The sequence below is a fragment of the Aquila chrysaetos genome, chromosome 17 (genome assembly GCF_900496995.4).
Source record: "Aquila chrysaetos chrysaetos chromosome 17, bAquChr1.4, whole genome shotgun sequence".
Classification (NCBI taxonomy): domain Eukaryota; kingdom Metazoa; phylum Chordata; class Aves; order Accipitriformes; family Accipitridae; genus Aquila; species Aquila chrysaetos.
Genome location: NC_044020.1, coordinates 2,933,371 through 2,958,481, shown reverse-complemented (window position 1 = coordinate 2,958,481; position 25,111 = coordinate 2,933,371). Strand labels below are relative to the sequence as shown.

Below are 25,111 nucleotides of genomic sequence, written 5' to 3'. Positions count from 1 at the left end.
GGGGAGGTGGCCCCAATGCACCTTTAGCACTCTGAGTACAGCCTGCTGCAAGCGTGCGGAGGCTGGTAGCTGTGGACAGGTCCTCTGAATTGTTGTTCTTTGTTCAAAGGAATTTGAGAGGCAGAAAGAAGCAGAGAACCCCCTAAGCTGGTGGGAGATTATGGCTCTACAGGGATGGCCTGTGGTGAGGAGGAGGCTCTGTGAGGGTCTTAACTGGGGACGCTAGAGAAGGTCACTCAAGGACCTCTCCTTCCCTTCCAAGAGCTTTCTACTGAAAGAAGGAAGTGGCCTTGAAGAAGGAAGGCTTAAGGGAGGAATAAGTAATTCTTGGGACTCTGAGCCATTTTCTTTCTGTGTTGGTGGTGGTTCTCCTCCAACCCTACCACAGTATTCAAGTCTTCCCATTCTTCAAAGGAGGGAACAAAAGCTGGGCCAGGAGCCTGAAAGACTCTGAAGAGGAAAAAACTTCAGCCGGCTATTCTGGCACTCAAACCCATCAGGCACCAACATCACACGTGTGGATGGGAAAGGCACTCTGGAAATCTGTGGAGCTCGTGGCTCCAAGGAAGGTGGGCTCCTCAGTTACTCTGTCCTCTCAAAAAAGTGTAGCACAGCTCTTCCAGTGATGCCACACAAGCAACCTGGCTGGAGCGAGTGGAAGCGAAAAGGGCTTAGGCCCTCTGAAAACTCACCCATCCTTACCCACCAGGGTCGTTCAAAGAGGAGAGGGAGAGAAGGGGTGATGCCATGTGTTTTCACTTAGGGCTCACCTGTCTAGCCCATGCGGTTAAGTGTTTATTTTACTATTACAAATTGCTTTGGGTCAGGGTACGCTGGGCTGCGCAGACCGGGGTTGTCTCTGGGTTGAGGAACTTGCTTCTGTTGGTGTGTGAGTCTCGTGAGACTAGTAGGGTGAGCAAGCAGTCACTGCAGAGGTTGTGGATTTGGGCTTGCCGGGAGCCCCGACACTGTGAGAAATTACAGATTTGATCTATAACAAGAAAAATCTTGCTGAAATATCAGGATTACCTATCTTTACATTTAACGGATCCAGTCAGATGCATAGGATGACGCAGCAGCTGGGCCAAAACAGAGACCCTCAAACCAGTCCAGAACTGTTGCCTTTATTACATATTTCTACAGCTTTGACAAGTTTGGTTTCAAGTGATGACAGCAACAGGAGAGGGGCACGTTCTCCCCAAAGAAATCGCCAGTGTAAGAAGGCCAGGTTTGCAGGGCAGTGAGTTCTTTCATCTCTGGCTAAGAGGAGTGAGACCTATGAGGGCTCAGCACATCTCAGGATCAGGACTAAACACAGCTTCCTGCCTCATGCTTCCCAATTTCCAGAAATAATTCTCTTCCTGCTACCCTACTTATATACTCTTAGGCCATTCACAATAATCCCTCTACAGTTCTAAATGCCACAGGAGAAGAATGGAACAAAGGCAATGCAAATGCCAGAATGTCCTGTGTGACTGCTTGTGCTGTGGCTAGATGCTGCGCTGAGATTTCATCTTTCCTACAAAGAATCATTAAAAATGGTAATACAAAACAAGAATACAGAATAAAAATACTGTGGCAGATTTTTACAACAGTCGCATCTTACTGAATAGCGCAACACAGAATGACATCTATAGAAGAGTAAGGAGAGAGAAATTAATAGTCTGGAGGAAATAGAGAGATTTTAAATTACATTTTAAATTACTTGAAATGAGAAGCTGATGAGACAGGGAGCCGCAGGAAGTCTGCTTCCAATGGCAAACCAAGAGTGCTGCTATTTGTGGAGAGAAGGGGCAGTGCTGTAGGAAAAAAAGGGGCACAAGAAAGATGCAGGAAGGGAGATGAAGGGCACGAAGTCGGAAGCAACTCCATGGGATGGTAACGGAACTAAATAGAGTGTTTGTGGATTGAGTGCTGCAGTGGAGTTTTTCGGCACATAGGAGAAAATCAGACAGCGATAATATATGAAAACCGGTATCTAGGAATCTTCATCCTGGGGAGGCCAGCTCAGAAGAAGCTGCTGTAATGAGATGTAAAAGAGATAGAGTTGATGCAGCTGTATTCGCAGGCAGAGCAGAGGTGTTAATAGACAGATGCACCAGCAGAGGAGATGTTAGGAAAAATAAATTTGGGTTAGGGTGATGATTATAGAACTGGAAGCCAATGGGGCAGAGAAGATAGAAGTGAGATATGGTGAAGAAAAATAATTAAAATTTAAGAGATTTCACTGGAGAAAGCTGAAAAAAGTTGCATATCTGTACAGATAGACAAGCAGAGGGGGTGATCAGAGCAGTCATCACTGGTATCCAAACCTGGGGGTCCCAAAGCACTTAAGAAACATTATTCACGTCATATCTGCATGCTGGTGGTTTTCCTAGACAAATACAACAAACTAGCAAACTATGGAAAGAAGATCTGTGGTTTTGCCAGAAAATCGCAGGTGGGGATGACAGAGATAGAGACAGAGATGGAGATGGAGATGAGATAGAAATAGGGAGATAAATACAGACGGAAAAAGCCTCAGTGGTCCTCTCATCTTCAGGTTCATATAACTTGAGGATCAACATAAAAGACAGTTTAAACATCAAATATTCAAATACTACAGGAGAGTCATCTCTAGTGTAACACTGTGACTATAAAGGAAGAAAGAAGAAGGGAGATACAGGCACAGAGGTCTAACAATTAATATGAGTAGGTTTCCATGCAAAAGTGGTGCTCATGCTGCCCTGGGAGTGTATAAAAATCTCCTGTGTTAGACAGGAGTGGAACGCTGGCAGGGACCAAGTATGAGGTTATAAGGCTGCAATACATAACTCCCTCAGTTTCTGACCTATATCCTCTTCCAAGCTAACTGTTGTGCAAACAATTCATTTAGCCTCATAACACTCTTACAAAATAACATGTTCATTAGTTTGCGGAGGCACCGAGGCACTGAAAAATTCAGAACAAAATTGCAAAGCCCACCAAAGCAAAAGTATTTGCACTGATATTAGTGGGATCTGGGGGCTGCTAGAAATGAGTTGGGTACCCACGGATACCCAAGAAATCTGTTCCAGACTGAGTCTTGAAGCTAGAACTCCTTTCCTTTCCATGCAAGACTCCTTTTTCTCACTCAACCTTTTCTTCCATTGAATGGTAACCTTTGAAATGTTTGCTACTTGAAGATGGTTGGGGAAAAAAAGTGTCGTCTCATGAGCCCTGTCGGTTTATTTCTTCAGAAAGGGAAAGGCTTCCTTCTTTACTTGAAAGAGATAGTGGGAGAAGGCTGGGATTCCCAGGATGAATTTTCCGCCATGATGAATTGCTGGGATGTGAACTGTTTTGCCTCCCTTTCTCTTTCCATGCTGTGCTGAAGTTTGTATGTACAGCAGCCTCCTAATCAATAGGGATAGAAAAAAAAAAAAATCAATGCCTGCAACCCATTAGCTCTAACAGAGAGCAGGCTGATAACAAGTCACTCTAGCTGGAATTCCAGTATTTGGTAAAGTATCCTCAGTGAGGATATATGGATACATATACCTACAAACTTACTGAATAAGACTAGTAGAGAAAATAAGTTGTGAGAACATTCCCCCTCCCACCAGCACGTCTATCCCCATGTATTTGCGTAACTATGTTAAACTAAAGATACTATCCCCCTCGCCTTAGATCCTATCCCTCATACTTTTTCACTCCAGTGCACACATTTTTCTACACTTGATCTACAATCCCAGGCTACCTTCGTGCTGGACATTCTTGTATATAAATAAATACATGCCTCTACACACCCTTACCCCTGCATAAACCATACACCATAGAAATCCAGTTTGAGACTCACTTATTCACAAGCATACAGCCATTCCTTCTCCTTTGCTGTATCCCCAGATCCTTCATGGAAATCCTCTTTTTTCTTCCCATTCATATCCAAAACCAGGCACAGATAGTTCCAACTGACACCCACATATATCCAATCCTGGAAGCATATTCCATGAAACAAAAAGTTGGTGAAAAGGTTATGGCACAGGTTTTGTAATCAGAATCCGCTCTAAGGTCAGGGCACAGGGAAGGGGTCTCCGGAATGGATCAGAGAAGCAATGGGTCTCACTGCCCATTGTGCATGAAATATGGGCACAAATAACTGTCTTGCTCCCAATAAAGCCTTTGTCCATCCCTCCACTGACTATAACTAGAATAGACTCTCACTCCTGATCTGCCTCTCATGGAAGGGATGGTCTCTCCTGGTCAACTTCAGAATCCAAGAGTTAAAAAAGTCATCATTTCTTGACAAACCAGTTTATGAAACTCCTGTGAGGAAAGAATAAGGCAAGAAAGAGAAAGGCCTTGTTTTTTTCTGAACTGAAGGTTTTTAGAATCTTCCTGGTAGCATCAGCACAATCATGAATGCTGAGGGAGAGGTGAGGCCTACAGTGGGGATGGTTTGTGTTGACACTGATCGATATTCTGTGATATCAGGCTTTCTTCCAGTGTAACGGGCACAGATGGGGACAGAGAAGAGGATCCTGTGCAGCCTCATCTATTCAGTATCACCATTTAAAGCCACAATCCAGCCCAAACATGAGCTTTTGCCATCTGGTCCTCAGCAGCCACAGAGGCATCCCTGGGGCTCCCTGTACGGGCAGACTTGCCCTCCCAGGTCTGCTGGTACTGACACAGGTAACCCTTCTGCAAGTCAGCGATACACACTTTTGTCTTCTTTAGGACATCCCTAGCTCTTCTTCTGTCAGATAGTTTAGGGTATCAGGAGAGGAATATTGAACTTCTAATTTCTCTGCTGCTCAGTAATAAATCAGGGTTAAAAGAGACTCTTGAAGGAACACCCTAAGAAAAACAAGATAAAAGTTTAGTCTCTGGCATAGGTTATTTAGTCCCTCTGACTTTTCAGTGGGACACATCAAGAGAAGCATGTATCCCAACACCTGTTCAGGAGTTCAGTGAGTGGGAAATCTTAGAAAATTCAAAATCACCAGGTCCCACTGATGTCAGTGGCAGGCTACCAATTTTAATGTGAGACGGTTTTCTTTCTGTAGTCCCACATAGTCAGGGAGGCATCCCATGAGCTGTACTTGTACTTTAGACACTATTTCAGAGAAAGCCAGCTGGTGTGTTGTGTCCACAGAGCTATTGTATGAATTCCTAGGATTTGGTTTTACATTACCATTGTAACGGTTTAGGATCCCCAGTGTGAATTCCTATAGAGGAAGTAGGTTAAACACATGAGATTAAGCCGGTCAAATGCTAGACTGGAGCATTATGGTGGTGCACAGAAGAGTATACCATGGATAGAAATTGTAGAGAGGTGATATTCTCTGCCTTGGGAATAGAGGCCTATTTTAAAAAGAAAGCAACACACATACGTCTATTTAGGCTTCTAACTCCACGTTTAGACATCGAAGAACTGTCCTGATTTTCAGTTGTGCTGAGCAGTCAGCATCTCACATTGGTTTTGCAGGGATGTAGAGGCTCCAAATACCTCTGAAAATCTGGATTTCTGTTTTGATGTCTTAATGTCATCTTAGCAGATTGACTTTGACCTCATATAATAACAAAATTCTTAATAGAAATGAAATCAGAAGTCCCAAGGCCAAATGCTGGGCTCATCGGGATTGCCCACCTTCAGTCATTCACTGCAGCTACTGACCACTTGTGAACATTTCTGGGAATGGTCTGAAAGCAGAGTTTACTCATATGATGGCAAATCATGGGAAGTGAGGAATCGACTGCAGAGCAAAGCAACTCCCAGCAGCGCACTTGGCTCATGCGGCTCCACCAGCCCAAGCTCAGGACCTTGATGATGCCTTTCTGCTGGCTATGTGGGTCACCGACCAGCCAAACACTCCAGCCCATCCTCCAAGGGTGTGGGGTTATGGTTCTCCTTTGTGCTTCTCTAATTTGTTTGCTCTGTTGCTGTCTGCTTTGACACAGGAAGTCTGGCAGGAGGCACGGGGAAGCGTATCTCAGCCATGCTCCCCTCTCCCTGTCAGGGACACAGGAACATGCACGGGAGAAGACAGCTCGGAGCAGGAAAATGGAATCTCAGGCTGGTTGTTCCCTGGGTTAAGGGGGTGGCTGGGAGATGAGCAGTCCCCAGTGCAGAAATGGTCCTCCTCCCATGATGGCCGCTACTGCATTCTTTGACAGGACACTTTTCCAGGCTGCTTGTGTCTGTTAGATAAAACTATTCGGTTGCCATCTTTCCAGTAGCCAGTCTGAAGCTACAAAGCACTTCTCTATTTCACAGACCACTGGGACTCTTCTCTGCAACTGACCTATATTAGTTATAAGCTTCATTCGTTCTGGCCTGCACTCCGCTCTCTTCTCCCACATGGAGCACATGCACTGCTCCTCCCCCTCAAACAAACACCTTTACACATCCAAGGACATTGTAAAAATAAAATGATCACAACCTGGCCCTCCGGGAACCTCGGTTTTACAGTTTGTCCCGCTCTGATGCCAACAGAATTCACAACCCAGTTCAAGAGAGACAGACAGTGAGTGAGAGAAAGCAGGCAGACAGGCACAGACAGAAGGAGACGGAGGAATCGGGGAGAGATAAAAAGGAGCAGAGGAAAAGAAACAGGGCAACCAGAAAGAATACATTGCAACAACAAGGGAAAGCATGTAAACTAGGAGTATAGAACACAACTGAGAAAGGGGGATGGAGTTACAGGGAAGAGTAAAAATTTAAAATGATAGAAAGTTGAAGGAAGAGAGAAAGAAGGAGATGAAAAAAGGCAGAGGAAAGAACAGAAAAGAAAAGAAATGGTCAAAGGGAAGAGGGGGAGGTCCAGTCAGGCAGCAAAGCAAGGTGGTGTCTAAGACACGAGGTGGAAGAATTAAGGTGCCTGTGAATTTGGGCGCTGCTTCTTCACGTCTCCTTTTCCACTGAGACTACACTGTGAGGAAAAGGGCAAGAGGAGGGGGAAGAAAAGGATAAATAAATGCCTGAGCTGCCATCTTAAACAGCTCCTAGTAGTCAAGCAGGTACACTAGAAATAGGCAGTCCACAGGTTGCAAACGCTCAGGTGCACATTGCAGTTCAGCAGGCAGGAAGCAGTCTGCACTAGCACAGTGGCATTTACACTCCCCGGTCCACTGGGTCTGTCTGTGCACTGGCAGTGAGCCCTGCACACATAAAAATGCTTCTGTTTAGTACAGGGGAATTGTGCTCTGATCTCTGCCCTGCATCCTCTCTCAGGTCCCAGTAAAAAAACCTCACCCCCAAACACGAGTGCTGTTGGTCTCCCTTCTTCTCGTATGAATCCCCTTCCTCCCCTCTGCCTGATCCCAGTTCTCGTTTGCGCTCCGAGGGCTGCCTTGCCTTCCCATGCCCCTCTTTTCCCCAGGGTTGACCTCTAGCCTTGCTCTTTTGTTCCTCTGCTTTCTCTCTCTATTTCCTTATGGCTCTTTCTCCTCACTGTCATTCATTCAGCTCCCCCTTACACAGGCCTATATAAACAACCCCCCCTCTTTATCTCCATCTCTGTAGTTATCCACTTACCTATTACTGTACTACCTAACTGCCACACACCTCTCTCCCACCTATCCACCTACCTCCACGACACACACCTGCCAAATCTGCCTGTCTTTCCTTCCTTCATGGCCTTTCTCTCGCTGTCCCCCAGCCAGTCCGTTTCTTTGTCTCCCCCTGCCCAGCTCTTCTGTCCTTCCCTCTCTACAATCCATTCCTCTTTCCTTCTCCCCCACTCTGCCCATCTGTCTGTCCGTCCCCGCTTCCCACAGTTCTCTCCAGCTGATGCACATGTACCCCAGTCCACCTCTCTCCCCTTCTTCCCCCCCTTCACACACTTCATCTCTTTGTGTCTCCTACACACCCAGACCCACGCTTGCTCTCTCCCATACTGAGAGGAGGCGGCAGCAAAGAATTTGCTGCTGACCGCTGCATTGCTAGGAGGCAAACACATGGCCGGCCTTGTGCAGGCCAGTTTCTGCCTGAGTGCCCCAAGTCACATATCCCCAGCATCATCTCTGGCACTGGGAAAACAGATGGTATAATAAATGAGCGCAGTCTGATAAAAGGAGGAAAGGGTGCCTGCCTCGGATGCCCCTCGCCCGTGCAGAGACACACATCCAACATGGGCACCGTGCTCTCGCTCCTATACCAGTCCAGTTTCGTGCCAGAACTAGCCAGCTGAACAAGGCACAAGCTCTACCGCAGTACCAGATGGAGAGGAGAGGGGTAGGAGAGGGTGGTAGCGGATAGAAAGACCAGTGGGTTTTTTTCTGACAGCAGCTTATAACCCCAGAAAAAAAAGTACATGGGGGGATCAAAGCAGCCTTAAGGTAATGGGGAGGGCTGTTAGCATGGGAGGTGTAGCAGAATTGTGGAGACATATGGTTACAAGCCCCCCATGTGCAGAGACAGTTAGGAGGAAAAAGGCAAGAAGCATGGACAGCCTCTCTACAGACAGTAGAAGAATCAGATATCAAAATGGTTGTGGACCAAGATGGCATCCAGCAATCACTTCTGTCTTGGTGAAGAGGGAAAGCCACCCGACTGGCAGTCTTAGCTGGGAGGGCCATCCAGAGCAATGACTTAGTCCACCTAAGGGAAATATCCCCAGGTCTCAGTAGGTGCAGAAACTAGAGGACAGTCTGAATTACTCTGCTTTTGCTCATACCAGAACTGTCCTCCTGCCCTTACTCGGTTTCATGACACTGTCCAAGAATGCTCCTTTACCTCCTCTCCTACCTTCCTAGACATCTGCAACCAGAGACTTGCAGCATCCTTTCCTCTGCATTTACCTCAGTTACAAGAAACCCATACTTGTTACCCACCAGCGTTCCCTGCCCATCTAACGTTTTCACATTCATTGCAGCCTGATCTCTCTCTGCTGACAACAGCACTGAGAAGCATCATCTTAACCCTGTAAGACGTCTTTCCTAGACACTCTGTTCTGTTGTCCTTACAAGCTGATTTGATGCCTGATGCTTCAACTGCAACCTGAATTCCAAAACTTGAGTTTCACAGTCCCCAAACTGAAGCCACCCAACATCACGAAAACAAAGTCCTAGAAATAGCACACAGTGTCCATGCACAGCTGTTAGACTAAGAGAAAGTGATGCTTCACAGGAATCAAAATAAATTAGCAAAAGCAGAGAAAGGAAACCAACACAGAAAAGAGATTCCTCCCATGCAGAGCTGAAGGCATTTTTTATTGTAGGTAATTTTATTCATGAACAGAGTAATTTCTATCTGCTTTACATTGACCTCACACACATTGCATTTTTCTATTTTTTTGAGGTTAAATATTGATATTCTGGGGATGTCTTCCACAGTATGAACTGATCATGAAGTTTTTGTTGTGAGATGTCAATGCTCAAGTTGCAGTGGACAATTCTGCTTGGTCAGGTGAGCAGATGAATATAATGTATTCAGGATGCTGCAGCACAATTAGGCATAAGTTTATGTGTTGTTTGTTCCCCCCCCAGGAAAAAAAAAAAAGAAAAAAAGGTTTAAGCAAATAGGTCACCCCACTTTCTGGCAAAAGAAAATAGAGATAGCGCTGGAACTAATTTGTGTTTTAAATGATACAAAGATGTGTGGGTAACAATTGTAGGCGTCTATTTCCCTCCACTCAGAAATCCCCTTGGAAGAACTGTACTCAATCTGAATTTCCAACATCTCTTTACACTCTTCCACCCTGATAGTCTGATAGTGTCCTTAGCTTACCTACTCTATTTTTCCTGGTCTCACCTGGATATGCTGACTCCAGCCACTGCTCCTCACAGCATCACAGCTTGCTGTTCTTATCTCCCCACACTGCTCCTAGGCTTATCATTCTGGATTCTCGCTATTGCCCTATCAAATCCCAATGTCAACCCTGTCATGCAGACTTTAACCCACCCTTGTTCTAATGCAGGCCCTACATCTTGAACTGAAACTGATAGCCACCATTGACCTTACTCATCACGGCTCTGAATTCCCCAAACTAACCTTGGCCCCAAGATCTTGGCCCTGAAAAATCTCTGTTCAGTTATTTATTCTTACTGCCTGACCTCCCACCTGCAGTGTCATCCAGCTCTACCCTGTATCCTCATTTTCCCTCAATGGCTCATGCAAAAATTACTTTTCCTCCCACTTTATTTCCATACATCATTCTACAAGCCAGGAAAAGCCTTACGTCTTCCCACTGCTAATTCCCACCCTCCCACTCCACCTCAGCAAATCCTTTGGGCTCTTCAAGAAGGGATATAAAGCCCGCTCTTTCCTACATATTCCTATTCCCCTCCTGCTCCTGCATTTGTCCTGTTGGGGACACAGCAGCTGACCAGTTCTGCCGATATACCTACTCTGCTCACAGTCCCTAACTCAAAGTCCTCATATTGTGTATTTTTCCAGTACTTGTGCAAGAAGATTACAGGCTCCACATTTCTCCAATTGATGCATATCTGGCTGGAGGGAAACTCATCAAACTGACCCCATCCCTGACCCCAGCTTGACATGTAGGGTCTGTCACATTTCCCTTTTAAACATTGCCAGATTTGGATTTGATCTCATAGACTAGGAAAGAGAGCAATTCCAGGCTTCTCTTGACAAACAGCTCTAGGGGAGGAAATATGTGAAGCTGTGACAGAAGAATGAGAGAAAGACCCCCAAGGAGTGAAAAAAAACCACCAAAACTCCAAATCAGAATGAGAACAGCCAGTGTCTGTGAAAGTTTCACTGCGGCAAGCTCTCAAGAGCCAAGCTGAGGCTGCCAGGACTCAGCTGGGGGTCTCCTGCCAGGAAATTACACTCTAGACTGAGCAACATCCCCATCTCTCAGGTGGCTTCAACAGGGAATCACAACAGCTAAAGAGCCCTGAAAAGACTCGAGACCGAGTAGCTCTCTTCTTTCTCCCTCCCCCAAGCATTGTTGTTCCGGGTCAACAGAGCCAAGGGCAACTGGCACAGAAGACATTGTTCTCAAGGCAAGATGACAGCAGGAGGAGGAAATAGGATGCGAGAAGCAGAGAGATGATGTGCCCTTAGGCTAAGAGAGACGTTGCGGGGGCCAACATGGCCCTTGAAGAGCTCCTGCTCAGACTCCACCTCTGCTGCAGAAGGTCCTAGAAGTCCCTTAGCTCTAGCTTCCATGGAGTACCATCTGCAAGATGGAAAAATTACTTGCTAAGAACAAGCAGAGGTGGCTATTCTCCATCAAGAAGTGGATATGAGATAGGAAAAGAAGGACTGAGAATGCATGGGGAGAGAGGGGTCCCATCATGCAGGTGTCAGGAATAGGAATGTCTTCCTGCTAGTAGCAGATAATCTGCCATCACACTGCTGGCTTTATACAGGCAGATGAGACAACAACTGCAAGCAGTTGCCACCTGAACATCATAGATACGGTAATTATTAAAAGCAGAGCAGAGTCTTGAGCGGGGTATGGACCCCCATGGATCTGTGTAAGCACCAGTAGAAAGCAGTTGCTGCCTACAGAACAGAAATGCAGTGTTTTCCCTGCTGTCAGCACCTGCGTCAGGCTCCTGGTTTCTCTTGAGATACAGCTCTTAATTGGGATAGATTGTACGTTTTCTGCTGTAGCCCAGCCCAGCTCCCAGTTTAATTGCTAGTTTATGACTTAGCCTGTTTCGTGCTTTCCACGCTACTTCTTTCCCCACTTAATCTAATAGAATTATAGAAAGTATTGCTGGGAGGACCTCAGGAGGCCACACAGTTTATCCTTCTGCCCCAAGGCAGTATTTCATTTTCAACAACATCATGTGTCTTTTGCTATCAGGTCAGATCGGTCTAAGATGTATAGCGGGTAAAGAAATGAAGCTTACCCAAGGGAGTCAATTGGCATAAAAGACTAAATCCAGCCCTTTAAGTCACTGAAGTTGTATCAGAAATAACCCTGGTCCAAATGGTGTCATTTATCAGATTAGTTTTCTGAAAGATGTCCTTTCTTAAGTTTTAAGTCTCTAAAATGAACAAATCTCTAGAAGAAACTGTTCTGACAGCCCCATTTCAGTATATTTAATGCTTTATTATGAACAGCAGTGACCACTCCATTGTTAAGACTGAACAGATCTTATCACAGTATGATCAGCTTTGAAACTCCTATTAACTCCCACAATAAAACCTGGTCTTTCTGCATTTCACTCCACAGTAGAATATGGCTGGCAAGACAAAACAAAACCATTAAAGCGTCTTTAATATGACAACTTTACACAAACGAATTTCCAGCAAAATTTCAGAATGTCAGTCAGCTTCTTAAGGTTTTTTTCTTCCAAGACAATTTAGCTAAAAATTCCACTTTTGTTTTCTTTCGTCTATTAATCTCTCCAAGAAGAAATGTCTTGCAGCCTTGGGAATAGATAATGCAGAAATTAGAAGGATAAAAAAAATCAGCTGGTGATGTATCAAGCTAAGTAAAGCAGGGCACAAGTGTAACAGGGATTCTGTGCAGCAGAACCAGGAGGACCAAAGGAAAGGTAAGAAGGAGGGACTCCAAGGAGGAAAGAATGTTTTTGTCTAATCAAAAAAGCAAGGAGGAAAAAGGACTATGCATCTCTTAAAAATGGTTAAAGGCCTGTTTGCTTCCTCCCCCTTCTTTTGAAATTTCAGTTCTGGTTGAGCTGGATCTCTTCTGGGTTGTAAACACCCATGCTGAGCACCTGCAGCACTGCACAGCTGGACAAAGTAGGGGAGCTGTAAGAAGACAACAAGCTTCCTGGTCAGCAGACAGGCTTTCTGCCTTCCTCCCACTGTTCTCCACAGTGTCTGTAATTCAGAGTGATGCTAAGGCTATAAGCAGAAACCTCACCCTACAGATGTGACCGCAACAGTTACTGAAGACAGTAAGAGAAACTTAATAACGGCTTCGGACTCTTACTCATCCTGCATGTCCAGCTCACCTACTCACTACCCTAAACTCCTTCACATAGACACAAAACTATTTTCCACAGCCTTCCCATATCTGGCTCCCATGTTCTCTACCCACTCTTCACTACTAGACTCCACAATCAAGGTCACAAATAAGCTAGGAAAATAGCAACAAGCATCACCTGCATCATGCTGGTATTATATAGGACATTAGCCAGGAAGGACAATATATTACGCTTTTAAAATGCATTTGGAAGGACTGAGATGGTTGTTGTCAAACATACCATTTTGAAGGGCATTAAATTGTGTCTACATTAGTGCTTGAAATAGTCCTGTAAAAAGCAAGTTGGGCAACATGCTTTAGACACAACCTCTTTTCTAATTCTAGTCATGGCCTGTGGAAACAGGGAAAGGGGCAGTGGGTGAATCCCTACTGCTAGCTAATTAGATCATACATTTCCTCTCTCAGGCAATACATCTTTCCCTGCATGGGATGCATTTTTCTTCACTAACCTCTCAAAAGCAGCTTCCCTATAAATCACAAATCACCACTGCAAGCATTCCCTTAATGAGATCCTCCAGCTTTTGCATTCATTTCATAAAACAGTGTTCACCAATCTTCATCTTACTGGTGCATTTAGACTGTTTATTTGAAGTTATGAGAGGTTCTTCTGGTGCAGAGAGATTGAACTCCCTGGTCAAAGATTGCATAGGATCCATTTTATCACCCATTCCCAAGGCGTTCATACCCCCCACATACCACGTCACAGGCGGCATACACACCTGGCATGCTATTTTCAATTTGGAAAAATATCTGTCTTGTGTTGTAATCACATCATCAATAGAACCAGGGGGAAATGAGCTACCAAATCAAAACAAACCTTCTTTAGTCCTTTAACTAGATCAGCACAGCATCCAAAATAACTTTTATTCTTAATAGAGGTACTAGCACCTGCAGGCAAGACTCCACTCAGCCCATGTAAATCAACAGACACCCCCCAGGATTAACAAGACAACCCATGTAAGATAAAAATGCCGGTAATGCTAATCCAATTCAAAAAAGAGGGAGTCTCCTAGTCACCCTAAGCCCATGGAGGAGTCCTTCCTTCTTTGGAGGAAGCAGGGGCTTTCCCAGCTGGTTCTGTCATTTTTTGAGGTGGCTTCTAGCAAAAGAACCTATTTGTTTTCTTTTCTTGTGGGCTGAGCTCCTACTTAACCTCTTTAGCTGGTATTCATGCTCCCTAGCTAATTCCCAGCATCAACACACTGTTGCCAGTGCAATGAGCCCAGCTGCTTCTCCAGATTCTTGAAGTGCTTCATAAACTCTGCTACAACATCTGCAGCCATATTTCTTATGTTCAATACAATGTACTTTTCCTAGCACTGGGCATAAAAATAGTTTCAAAACGCACATATAAAAGTCTTGAAACACAGATTCCTGAAAAGCCTGCCTGAAAAATCACTCAGTGCTTGCTCTCTACAGAATTCAGCTTCCCTTGCCCAAGGAAGGGTAACATAATCTGGGAGAAGAGAAAGGTTGCAGTGTTGAACTTCTCAGTGTTGGGCTCAGTTACAAGGCAGTACCTCACCATGGATGCTTTCACATACTGCATTAGCAAATAGACTCTTACACATGCAACATCAGTACTCCACACAAAAGAGCAGCTCTCTCTAGGCTTTTACCTTTTCTGATACGAAACTTGTAGCCAGACACAGCTGAGTCAGAGTAACTTAGCCAGGCTGTTTTTCGTCTTGTTAGTCCTGTTTCCACTAGCAACATCAGAGTGGTGGTCTTTAATCCGAAATTCAAGGGCAAGCAGGGAAAATTTAACAACAAAGAGGACTCTGATTCTAGAAAGGGATTGAGAAGTGAACTTAATGAGAACACAGTATTGCCAAGTCCAGCTGACGAAAAGAAAAATGACACAGAACCACATAAGATGACAAAGACATGAAGAAGAAAAGATAATTTGTTTTAAATTTTGGACTCGTCTTTAGAATAAGAAAGGTATTCTTGCTATCTGACCCCATTTTGCAGATAAGCCAATCTGGATGTGACTGTAGGAAGTCCTGCTCGCTTCAGGAGAGGTAGCTTCTTGAGAAACGCTGGGACCAGCAGAGGGCACTGCGTCACCAAGTGACAGCAGTACAGATGCAAGACGGCTCCTACCAGGCAGTGAAAGTGAGCCACGTTGAAGAAAAGGAATTCTAGATTCTAGAAGTCAGAAACACATATTAGTCATCAGCTTACCAGTCCTGCAACTGATAAGAGTAACACTGTTAAAACAGGCCTCAAACTCTGGGCACTCCTAGAAACACACCTAAATCCAGCTTGGTCCCCACACATCTCAGTCTCCATGTGTTAATTTTAGGGCACAGGCCTCCTACTGAAAATGCTTTTCAAGCAGCAGGGCCAAATCAGTCCTGCCTTGCAACATACATATCAAGGTTGGGCTGCTTAACTTGAAAAACATCCTGTCAGCTTCCTCTCTTCTTCTCCAAACCTCTAAATCCTTGCCTGTAGCAGCAGGAAGTCTGTTCAGACAAGAGACATGACAGTATCAAAGCAAAGAGCTGGCAATTTCCATTCTGCCCTCCCCTTTTACTCCCCGCCTCCTCCAACCTAGCAGACTTTCAGTGAGCAGAGAACCAAGTTAGAGGACATGAAAGGAATGCTGAGGTAGCAGCTTCAGAAGAGTGTCTTTCCACTTGCTTATTTCTAGTTTATTTTGAATTACCAGAAGATGACCATGAAGAAGCAAATAGCTCATCTTTTTTTCTTCTCTCTGTATTCCATCCTGCAGGATTCTGGGCTCTAGAAGAAGCTTAGAGGGTAACTCAGTCATACCAGTCATGGCCCTCAAGCTAGTGAGTGAAAAGTTTCCACTTTCTCTTTGTACAGTTGGTGGAATGACTTTGCCAGGATGTGGAAAGGGGCCTCAAAATTTTTCATCTCCTTCTGTAAAGAAATAAGAAAGTTGTGAATGACAGATGGAATAAGCATTTGACTATTTCTGCTCTAACTGCTTCACAAAAGAGACATTAAAACTGAGGGTGAGTTAGACCACAAACAAGTGGAAGAGAGCCCCCAATTATCTTTCTTTACCTGAAAGAGATAACTTTACAAACACCCACTTCCACAGATGGTGGAAGGAGCAGATACTCACCACTGACATCTCACAGTATTCCAGGCCATGTTTCTCAGCCCACTCCTGTGCTTGTTTCTGCTCCACAACTCGACGACCAACCAGGTCTGTTTTATTCCCCACTAAGACACCTACAGAAAAAAACCCATGAAACAGGAAAAACAACAACCCAGAAATGCTGACTTGTTAGCAATAAAGGCTGGAACATTTGTAGAAGTAGCTGAAAAAGTTGGAGGCGTGGAGAACAGTCTACAACCACCTAGAAAAGGTTCCACAAAGGAAACATACTCATGCCTTATCTGCTTTGTGATAAAAGCAAATGGGTTGGAAGAAGCCATGCCTGCCCTTGGCTTAAAATAAACGCTCTAGGCCACATCTCAAGGGGAACAACTGCTGTGGAACAAGAGGGGAGCAGATAACAAGAATCTCACTCATTTCTTACCTGGGATGTGCACTCCAACTGCTTGAGCCCTCAGCTTCTCCAACCACTTGGCACAGTTGTTGAAAGACTGCTCATTAGTGACATCATACACAAGGCACAGGACGTTGGGTTGCTCCCACTGCACAGCAAGAAAGGAACATTGTCAGCTCTAATGAAACTGATGTGGTCAACAGCCAGTCCGTGAACACGGCAAACACAGATGCTAAGACAAAAATAAAAAGCCTAACATACAGGAATCCTATGCCCTGGCTGAGGTTTCACATTTCAGTTGAGCTGACTAAATGGATAGCTGGCACTGGGAGAGGTAGTCTTGCTCTCTTTCCCCATTCCTGTCTGCACGGTCCTGTTCCTTTATTTGTATCGGCTCTGGCACTCATCTGATCCCTGGGGAAGCTGATTCTTCATGCTGAATCGGCTTCTACAGGGGTCCCTTGCAAACCAGACATAGTGCAAGGGCAAAAGTGGAATTACCTCTTGTAGAGCAATGAACCATTAGGTTGCCTTAGCCATCCTGTGAAACTTCACATCAATTAATTGATTCTACCTCTCAAAATGAGATAACACAATAGAGAACTGTACAGGTAAGGACACAAATGTGTGAAGGAAACAACCAAGGGCAGTGTTATACTCAAGGACAAAAATGAGCCCTGTTGGATCAAACACATCACTATAACACAAAAAAACCCCACCGTTGGCGTAGCATCAAAATAGATGTTTTTCTAAGAAATAAAAATAACTTTAACCAACCGTACACAGTGATTCTCCGTTAAACATCCCTATTTCTTTTGCAAGAAAACTGAATGACTATCTGCTTTCCTTCCTCTGGAAAGTATTTATTCTAGTACTTTTACAAGTTTTAGAGAGGTAGAACAGGATGCATTGGCAACTGAGGTAATTGCTCCCATTTACACTGAAGACAAAGTTTGCTACATCTGCCAGACTGGGGAGTTCAGATCTTCAAAGCAAAAGCACTTCTTTGGAAGAAGAGGACAGTTACATAAGACTTACCAGTTTCTCCAGCATTTCAGAAAATAGATCTTTTCCTGCAGAGTCAAAAATGAAGAATTCCTGAAAGCAGAAGCAGAAAGAAGGCTCTTGCCAGGAAAAATGCAGTGTAGGGAAAGGTTTTGAAAGTAAATACCGGAACTTGTAACTCCCGCATTCAGTACAGCAGTGTTGTGTCCCTAAGGGACAACTTCCCCGCACTGACAATACTCCATTTCAGATAGTATGAGAAAAGAAATAGCTATTTTTCATGTATAACCAATAAAAGGGTTACCTCCAAGGCCCCAAGTCTGGTTTCCATCCCTACTGGAGACAGAATATGTGGAGCAGGAAAGTAACCTGTGCTATTTATACAAAATTATACACGTGGTCCACGTTCCACTAGTGGGAGTATAGGGCATTAAGGGAGACCCTAACAGGTAAGTTCCAGCTTCTGTAGTTCTAAGAAACATGAACTAAACCTGAGTGCCCTAAAGGACAGAACAGATTCTTAACAAAGCTGGCAACAGCTTTGGTTTAAGATGTCATGTCGGATAAAAGTACGTAAAACTTCTATTTTTAAGATTAAACTAACCCTGGAGTATCAGCAATTGTACATGATCAGCCTCATTTCCTTAATGCAACTTAATGGCTTTATGAACATGCAGAGCGATCTTCCACCAGAATGAGACTGAAGTGAGGTTTGAGCTCTGGATGTCTTTCTGACCGAATTTATGTCACAGAAAAACTCACCACACTATCATTTGTCTCCGGAACTGATACAGCCTTCACCAACAGTTCTATGCCCGTTGTCTGTCAAGAAAAATCAGGAAAACAAGGATCAGAGGAGTTTTTAAGAGCCTGTCCGACTGTATACCAACTATGCATTGGACTGAGGCAATTCTTGTGAATCATTACAATCCCATCAAACACAGACTGCTGGGAACTCCTCATAACTCTGGTAACATACTCCCACCTACATGTCAAAGCCACGTAGATCTGCTCTGATGGAGGAAAAAGACAGAGAAGAACCAACATCCAGAGATTTGCTTATATATAACTAAAGGTACTAGCTGAAATCTGCAGGGCTACGTTCACTATCACACTGCTGCTCTAAAGCACGCCTTAGAACCTTTTGCACCAAACATGTGATCAGCTAACATATGGGACTGAGGTTATTTGTGCCTCTTCCACCTTTTATCTTATTCTGCTTTGTAGCTTGTTTGTTTGTTCTATTTCTATCCTTAACTTCTGGTTTCCATCTTTATTTCAATGAATAAACATATTTTAGGGGATTTTTTTCTCCACACTCATATTTTCCTTTTTTTACTTTACTTATATTTACTTTTATTTTTATCCTGCTTCTGATTAGTCATCACCATTGATTCTCACACTGAAAGACTGCAAACTGTATCCTCTTCATCTGGGAACAGTTTCTGTAGATTATAATTATCTTGGGGCTATGCAGCACATCTTCATGTTTGCATAGTGATAAGCGCACTGTCCACACGCACACTTAATAGTTGGAATTAAAAGCTTTCTCCTTCAGCAATGCTTTTTCATAGAGCACTCCCTAAAGAGGGAAGCTCTCTAACACAACAAAAGCTTGTGAAAACATTGGTTCAGCAGGAAAATTATAAAATTAAGTAAATTACTCTGCATTAAGTTTCAAAACCAGCACCCATGTAATGTAAAGACTTACAGAATAGTAAATGGTTTCTCTTCAGAATCTAGGGTGTAAGAGAAAGAAAACCCTGTAAGACCGTATCTTGAATGCCTCAACTTAAAATCATATTATTTATTTTGTTCTAGACCTTCTTAGTTTTCTCATGCAACTTAGAAAAGTGTTGGATAGCGGTTTGAGTCTGTTGTATGCTTACCAGTGTATAGTTCTTCTGAAAATGAGCCCCATCATTGCGGAACATCTGGGCTAAAGCACTCTTCCCCACAGCTGGATCTCCTGCAAAACCAAAAACATAAAAGATTTTTGTTTCATCTTACAGAATCTTATTTTCCCTCAGTTCTGTTGCCATAAGAGTTTCAATGCTGTAACTCTGAATACAGGCAAGATAACTGTCACAAGAAGCACAAAACAATCTAAAAGGTAATACCCATGTAAGGAAATTAATATTGCCATTATGCGTAATGGTGTTGACATCAGATTTCTGCTCTATGAATGACAGTAAAGGGCCCCCAGATCAGGGAGGAACTGCTGTTTGTTCTAAAATTCATGCCTACCCTATAGCCTTTACCTAAGAATTAAAATTTCCCAGGTATGTTGTCATGTAGAGAAAAACACGGTGTGATAAGGGAGACTGGGCTGCAGAGGAAGCTACTTCCTCTCCTTAGATTATCCATTTCCCCAGATTCAAATCCTTGTTATATACTGAATTTAGGGAAGAGACAGGTCATTTATATACTACAAAGCTGCTTAAGCTGGTAACATTCCTCGATGAACTCTTCCTGCTGACCCTGCTAAGAGAGCAACTCTTGCTGACTCAATGCTGCTGGTGGCTCATTAGTTGCATCCTGGGCATAACAGAAGCAAACATCACTTGGCTGGAGAGAAAGAGCCTGCTGATTCATCCCTATATGGAAGGAAAACCAAAGGACTTTAGTTTTTGCTCTTCTAGAGCCAAGGCTTTCTGGTACGGCTTGCACAACACTTCGGGCAAACCTGGCAGCTGCCTGCTTTAGCCTGCCATTACAAAACTCTGTAAGATCCAAAGCAATGGCAGAGGACTGCAGAATTCACATATAGCCATATCTCTCCATGAAAAGTATCATAATCCTTGCAAAACAAAGACTTAACTTAATGTTCCCAAAGGGCTTATCCACTCTTCACATACTGTCTCAGTAGCCTGGATAGTTCAAAGGACAGGAACCAGGAATTAAATACCTCAGTGGTTCTAGCTTTACCCTTAAAGGAACACTTATGGCAGCCAAGCCTGGAATACAAGTCTTTTACCTTATGTTGTTAATACATAAACCCAGAAAGGGGTATACTTTGACCCTATTACAGCTTCCTAGATGGTGTTTTGAAGGAAATTGGTAAAGCTATCTGCTCACGTAATATTATAGAGGAGGAAGGGTGTTTTGGATAGTGACAATTGCTCCTAGATGCATTAACCAAATGTAGTTCTTGTTGAAACATTTTTAGCATGCTTGCTTACTTTGAGCTGAGTTGGGCTCATAATATTTAGACAAGAAAATCTGGTAAGTCAGCTTGTTTGTTCCTTGATCAGTTCAAGCTTGTGCTGAAGACAACACTCTGTTCTGAGTGGAAGCTATTCTGTGTTTCAATAGACAATTAGATCTGTCTTTGTAAAATGAGATAGAGAAGCATACATTGCTCCAAACTGTGCAGGCATCATCCAGTGCAAATTTTTAACTAATGTGTTGCCTTTCTTCAATTTGCCAGCCCCAGTTGTTCTTTCCCTCTTCTTACTCTTTGTCATCCTCTTAGCCCATTACATCACTACACTTTCTCAAAGTAAGTTTCCTTGCCCTTTTCATTTAGTTTGGTCTCATCTGCCAGTACTGCATCCCACGGTATTTATTCCATCCATATTTCTGTTACTCTGCCAGAATCTGTAGTGTGTCTCTAAAATGCCTGCTACTGCCAACTGTCTTTCTACAATGAAAACCTTTTAGGAGTGTCTCCATAGTAAGCTTAAACAATAATATCTTCTGCTGTGTGTCTGTAAATTATCCTTGAGATAACACAGGAATTGTTTTCTATTGTCAAGTTAATAGACCTTCTTTTGCTAATAAAAGCCCTTTTCCCCTGTTGTTCTCTTTGACCTTGGTGCAGCTCCCAATACCGTGAGCTACTCTATTCTTCCTAACCATTTCCTTAGGTAGGCAAGAGTTCCCTGTTCCACCTCTGATGTTTTTGCTCCTACCTATGTAATTGCATTTTCTTGTTCCCTTTAGGTTGTTGTGGTTACTCATCTCTTATGTCTCTTTCACTATATTGGTCTATTCTGCAAGAGGGAAGTTATTTTGCCTGGTCTGCTTCATTAATTTATTATTTTTAATAATACATGGATATTATTGTAGCACTTAGGAGAACTACGTATGGGACAGGACCTTCCTGTTGCATTGTGAACAGAATTGAAAAGGCAGCTCCGGACCCCATTAGGATTAAGCACATAACTAGGTCATCCAAAGAAAACCTATATGAATTTAAAAGGGTCATCGAATTGGCCTTTGGTAACACTAAATGACAAAACTTGAAAGACTTAAGCAAAGCCTATGTATTGGGACCTGGAAACTTCCAAACTGGAAACAATGTGTAAGTTTCAAATCTAGAAGACAGGCAAGATGCTAGTGCTGTCCACAGTAACTGTCAACAGAGGCACAAGGGAGATTAATTCTTTTGCATTTGCCAAAGACCACACCTGGCTTTGTGCGAGTTGATGGTTAGCTACTTCTGAGGTTAAAAAAAAAAGGCAAACATCTTATTCTGGATGAAAGAAAACAGGTTTGGAGCAAAGAGTTAAACCTGGGAGTTGTCTGCACACAAAGGTTTTATGGATTTGTGCTTCTGGCTGAGGTCACATAGAGCTTCAATGTAGAGGGAGGGGAAAAAAAAAAGAAAACATTTTCTTCCCGCAGTGTTAACAGTCAGCTGTACTTACTTTTAGCACCTCCATAATCCATCCTGACTAAATAGACTGGTGTCTTCACCTCACTTTTTTTCAGGTTAACCTCTGATTTGCTTGAGGAAAAAGACGCCTCTGTGAACTGCACATGCTTCATCCTTCTACTCTTTGCTAAGACTCTACCCTCCCATCATGCTCTCAGAATCATCCCCATTTCTGACATGAATTTTTCCTCCGGCACAAAGGGAGCCTCCCGTATGAGACAGGACTGGGCTGCCTACCCTGCTCCCTTCACACTTTCCCCATCCTCAGCCCACCTTTCCACACTGCAGAAATACTCTTTTTTTTTTTTTTTCCTCCTTTCTTTCTTTCAGATCCTGTCCTTGCATTTCAGCTGGTCCAACTACGCTTCACACCCTCCCTGAACACAGCTCTTGATTCTCCACATGTCGTAGGAGGGAGAGGGTACGGGGTGGGTAACGACAAACACCATTTCCACCGTTCCCGTCCCGAGGGAGCTGAGGTCCCCACCTCTCTCTTATCGCCTCTTTCCCCACCTCTTCTCCGTCGGGGCGATCCCTCGACGAGGGGCTGAGAGAAACCAGGCCGCCTCCCGGCGCGGCCCCGCTCCGGGGCTCCCTCCTCTCTGAGGGGAGCCGGGCGTCCCAGCGCCGCCCCCGCTGCTGGCCTCGCCCCACCCCACGGAGCCCGCTCTAGGCCCCGAAAGCCACCGAGGCGGATGGGACCGGACGGGCCGGACTCACCTGCCAGGAGGCACTTGGCAGCGAGCTTCACCATCGCCCCGGCCCGGGGAAGGCGGCGGCGGCGGCGGCGGGCCGGGATGGCGGCAGCGGCTGCCGCCACCGCTCTCTGCCGCGGCCTTAGCAACGGCGCGGCCCTAGCAACCGAGCGCCCCGCCTCCTTCAGGAGGCCACCGCCCGCCCAGCTCGGTTGGCTGTGAGCTCTGCTCATCAATGCTACCCAGGGTTGTTATTGGTTCTGTTGTCTTTTCCCGCCCACCAAGTGGCCTGTCATTCAAATCCGCCCACCCCGCCCCTTCTGGTAGCTAAGGCGGGGCCCCGTGCTCAGCGGATGGCGCCGTGGTGTTACCGGGCCAACGGAGTAGTTTCTGCCCAGCAACTAAGTACGTTTTCAGGAGGCGGCTTGTTATTGGGTAGAACACAGGGGACCGTACCACGGAGCCGCAATTGACCCACTGCGGACAGGGCAGAAAATAATAAAGTTACGGGCAAAGAGCTGTGTAATAGGGGCGCGGCAGCACCCAGAAGGGAAAACACAAGTGAGAGCGAGGGAGAGAAGCCGCCATTTCCTGCCTGTGATCCCACGGAATGCGATCGCCCGGGCACAGGCGGCCTCACCCGCACGCCTGGCTGAGTGTCTCCCTGCGCATGCGCGCGAGCACACGCTCCTCTTTACCCCCACCCCGCGGCCCTCCTGTCCTGCGGAGCGGGAACGCGCTATTCCTCTCACCCGCCCCGCGCGGGCTGCTCTGCGCCTGCGCAGACGGCTTAACGGCGGGGAGGGGTGGGAGGGATAAGGGGCGCGGGCATTGCGCGCGCTCTCGGCCGTTAACGGCAGGCGGGCGTCCGTCCGTCACGAAGGTGTGAGGAGCGGGCTGGCTGTGGGGCTCACACAAGGAGAGGTCAGGGGGTTTGTGTCCTGTCAGCGGGAGTCCCGTGATTTGGGTCACTTTTACCTCAGGGCTTAGAGCTGGAGTCAGATCGGTGCGGGAGTCGGAGCTGCACCCACTCTTTGTTCTTTGCTGCTTGTAAATCGGCCAGAAATCTGAATTCCACAGTGTCGGTTCGGTCAGCATGTCTAAAATAGCCTGTTTATGAGGCCTGCGTGTCCAGTGTGGAAATTGAGCAACGTTTCTCCTCAACCTGGGCCAACATTTGATCAGTTATCCTTTCCTCCAGTTCATTTTTCTTGCTTTTGACTATGTTACTGTTCTCCCAGGGACACCTCTCTTCTTGTTCACCAACTTCTTAGTTGCTTTCTTCTTAGTATCTCAGAATTTTGTTCTTTTTTTTCTCTTTGTTATTTTTGTAGTCTTTCACACTGCATTAGGTTGGTTCCTCTAATTATTTGTTTTTCTTCTTTTTCAAATATTTTTACTAAGATCTCCCTTGACTACTCTTAAACTATTTCTATGCCCTATTCTTAATCTTTAAACTGATCTTCTGTCTTCCTTAAGCAGTCCAAGTCAAACTTAATGGGTTTGGGTTAGAGCTGAAAAAGCAGACTGTGAATCTTCCTGGTTTTTCCCCTCCTTCCAATCTCTTTGAAAGATCTTACACTGTTAGAAGGTGTGTCATTCATAAAAAACAATACTTTCTCAGGGTATAAACTTTGCTTGGCTACACTTTAGGTTGTTTACTGTGGAGCACAGAATCTGCTTGCTATGAAAAGCAGTATGTGAGCTTAGGAAGAAGAGAATAATGCATCTGTATTTGGGTTATAAGATTGGACATTCCAAGAGTAGAGTTGGTTGAAAATAAATTTTTCCAAGTTTTATTTTAACCACAAGGTAGTGCTTGCTTAGAAGGCAGCTTTTTTGGTCTTTTCTAGTATGAATGACCCATTTTACATGTTTGAGATTATGTGATGTATCTGCCAGATATGTAGCCAGGCAAGCAAATAGTATAAAAATAATAAGTACCTATAGCAAAATCAAGGGAGTCTTTTATATGCACATAAAAAACATTTTTTCTGTGATAAAGATATGGAAGGGACTTCTCTAGCCTGAGTGGGCAGAGACTTTTATTGTACATGATGACTGTAGTGAAGCATAGTGATGGAGTCACTTACTAGGGGTTCCTTTAAAAAGGAAAAGAAAGATTAATCCTTGGTCTCATTATTGCTTTCACTGTTTTCTCTTCCATTCCTGAATCCTCCATCATATAAACCAGGTGTGCGGTTATTGATGTTCTCCATCACTTATGTCTAAATAGCTTACCTCCTTTTTCATCTTTTCTGCCTTCCACTCCATCCTCCAAGAAATTTGCTTGTCTCTGTGTTGTTCCATTTTTGTGATCTTTGCAGTATCCTTTGTTGTCTATTTGTAATATTGTCCCAG

The 25,111-nt window shown here is 44.6% G+C and overlaps 1 protein-coding gene across 8 annotated transcripts; it reads right to left on the bottom strand.

Moving 5' to 3' along the window:
* Positions 1-1,108: 1,108 nt before the first annotated feature.
* Positions 1,109-22,929, bottom strand: IFT27 (intraflagellar transport 27). Of its 8 annotated transcripts, XR_003927163.2 has the most exons (9): positions 22,776-22,912; positions 19,285-19,364; positions 18,158-18,217; positions 17,429-17,488; positions 16,421-16,538; positions 16,000-16,109; positions 14,516-15,791; positions 3,818-3,952; positions 1,109-3,375 (listed from the first exon to the last, which is right to left on the bottom strand). XR_003927163.2 is itself a non-coding variant. In XM_030040670.2 (7 exons), exons 1-7 carry the CDS (start codon positions 22,807-22,809, stop codon positions 15,693-15,695), a joined length of 561 nt encoding a protein of 186 aa, XP_029896530.1. In that variant the 5' UTR covers positions 22,810-22,929; the 3' UTR covers positions 9,156-15,692. The 8 variants fall into 8 exon arrangements, 2 of the variants coding, with proteins under 2 accessions (XP_029896530.1, XP_029896532.1); XR_003927164.2 differs by lacking the exon at positions 3,818-3,952; XR_003927162.2 differs by lacking the exons at positions 1,109-3,375; positions 3,818-3,952 and adding an exon at positions 9,156-9,401.
* Between the last annotated feature and the right edge of the window lie 2,182 nt (positions 22,930-25,111).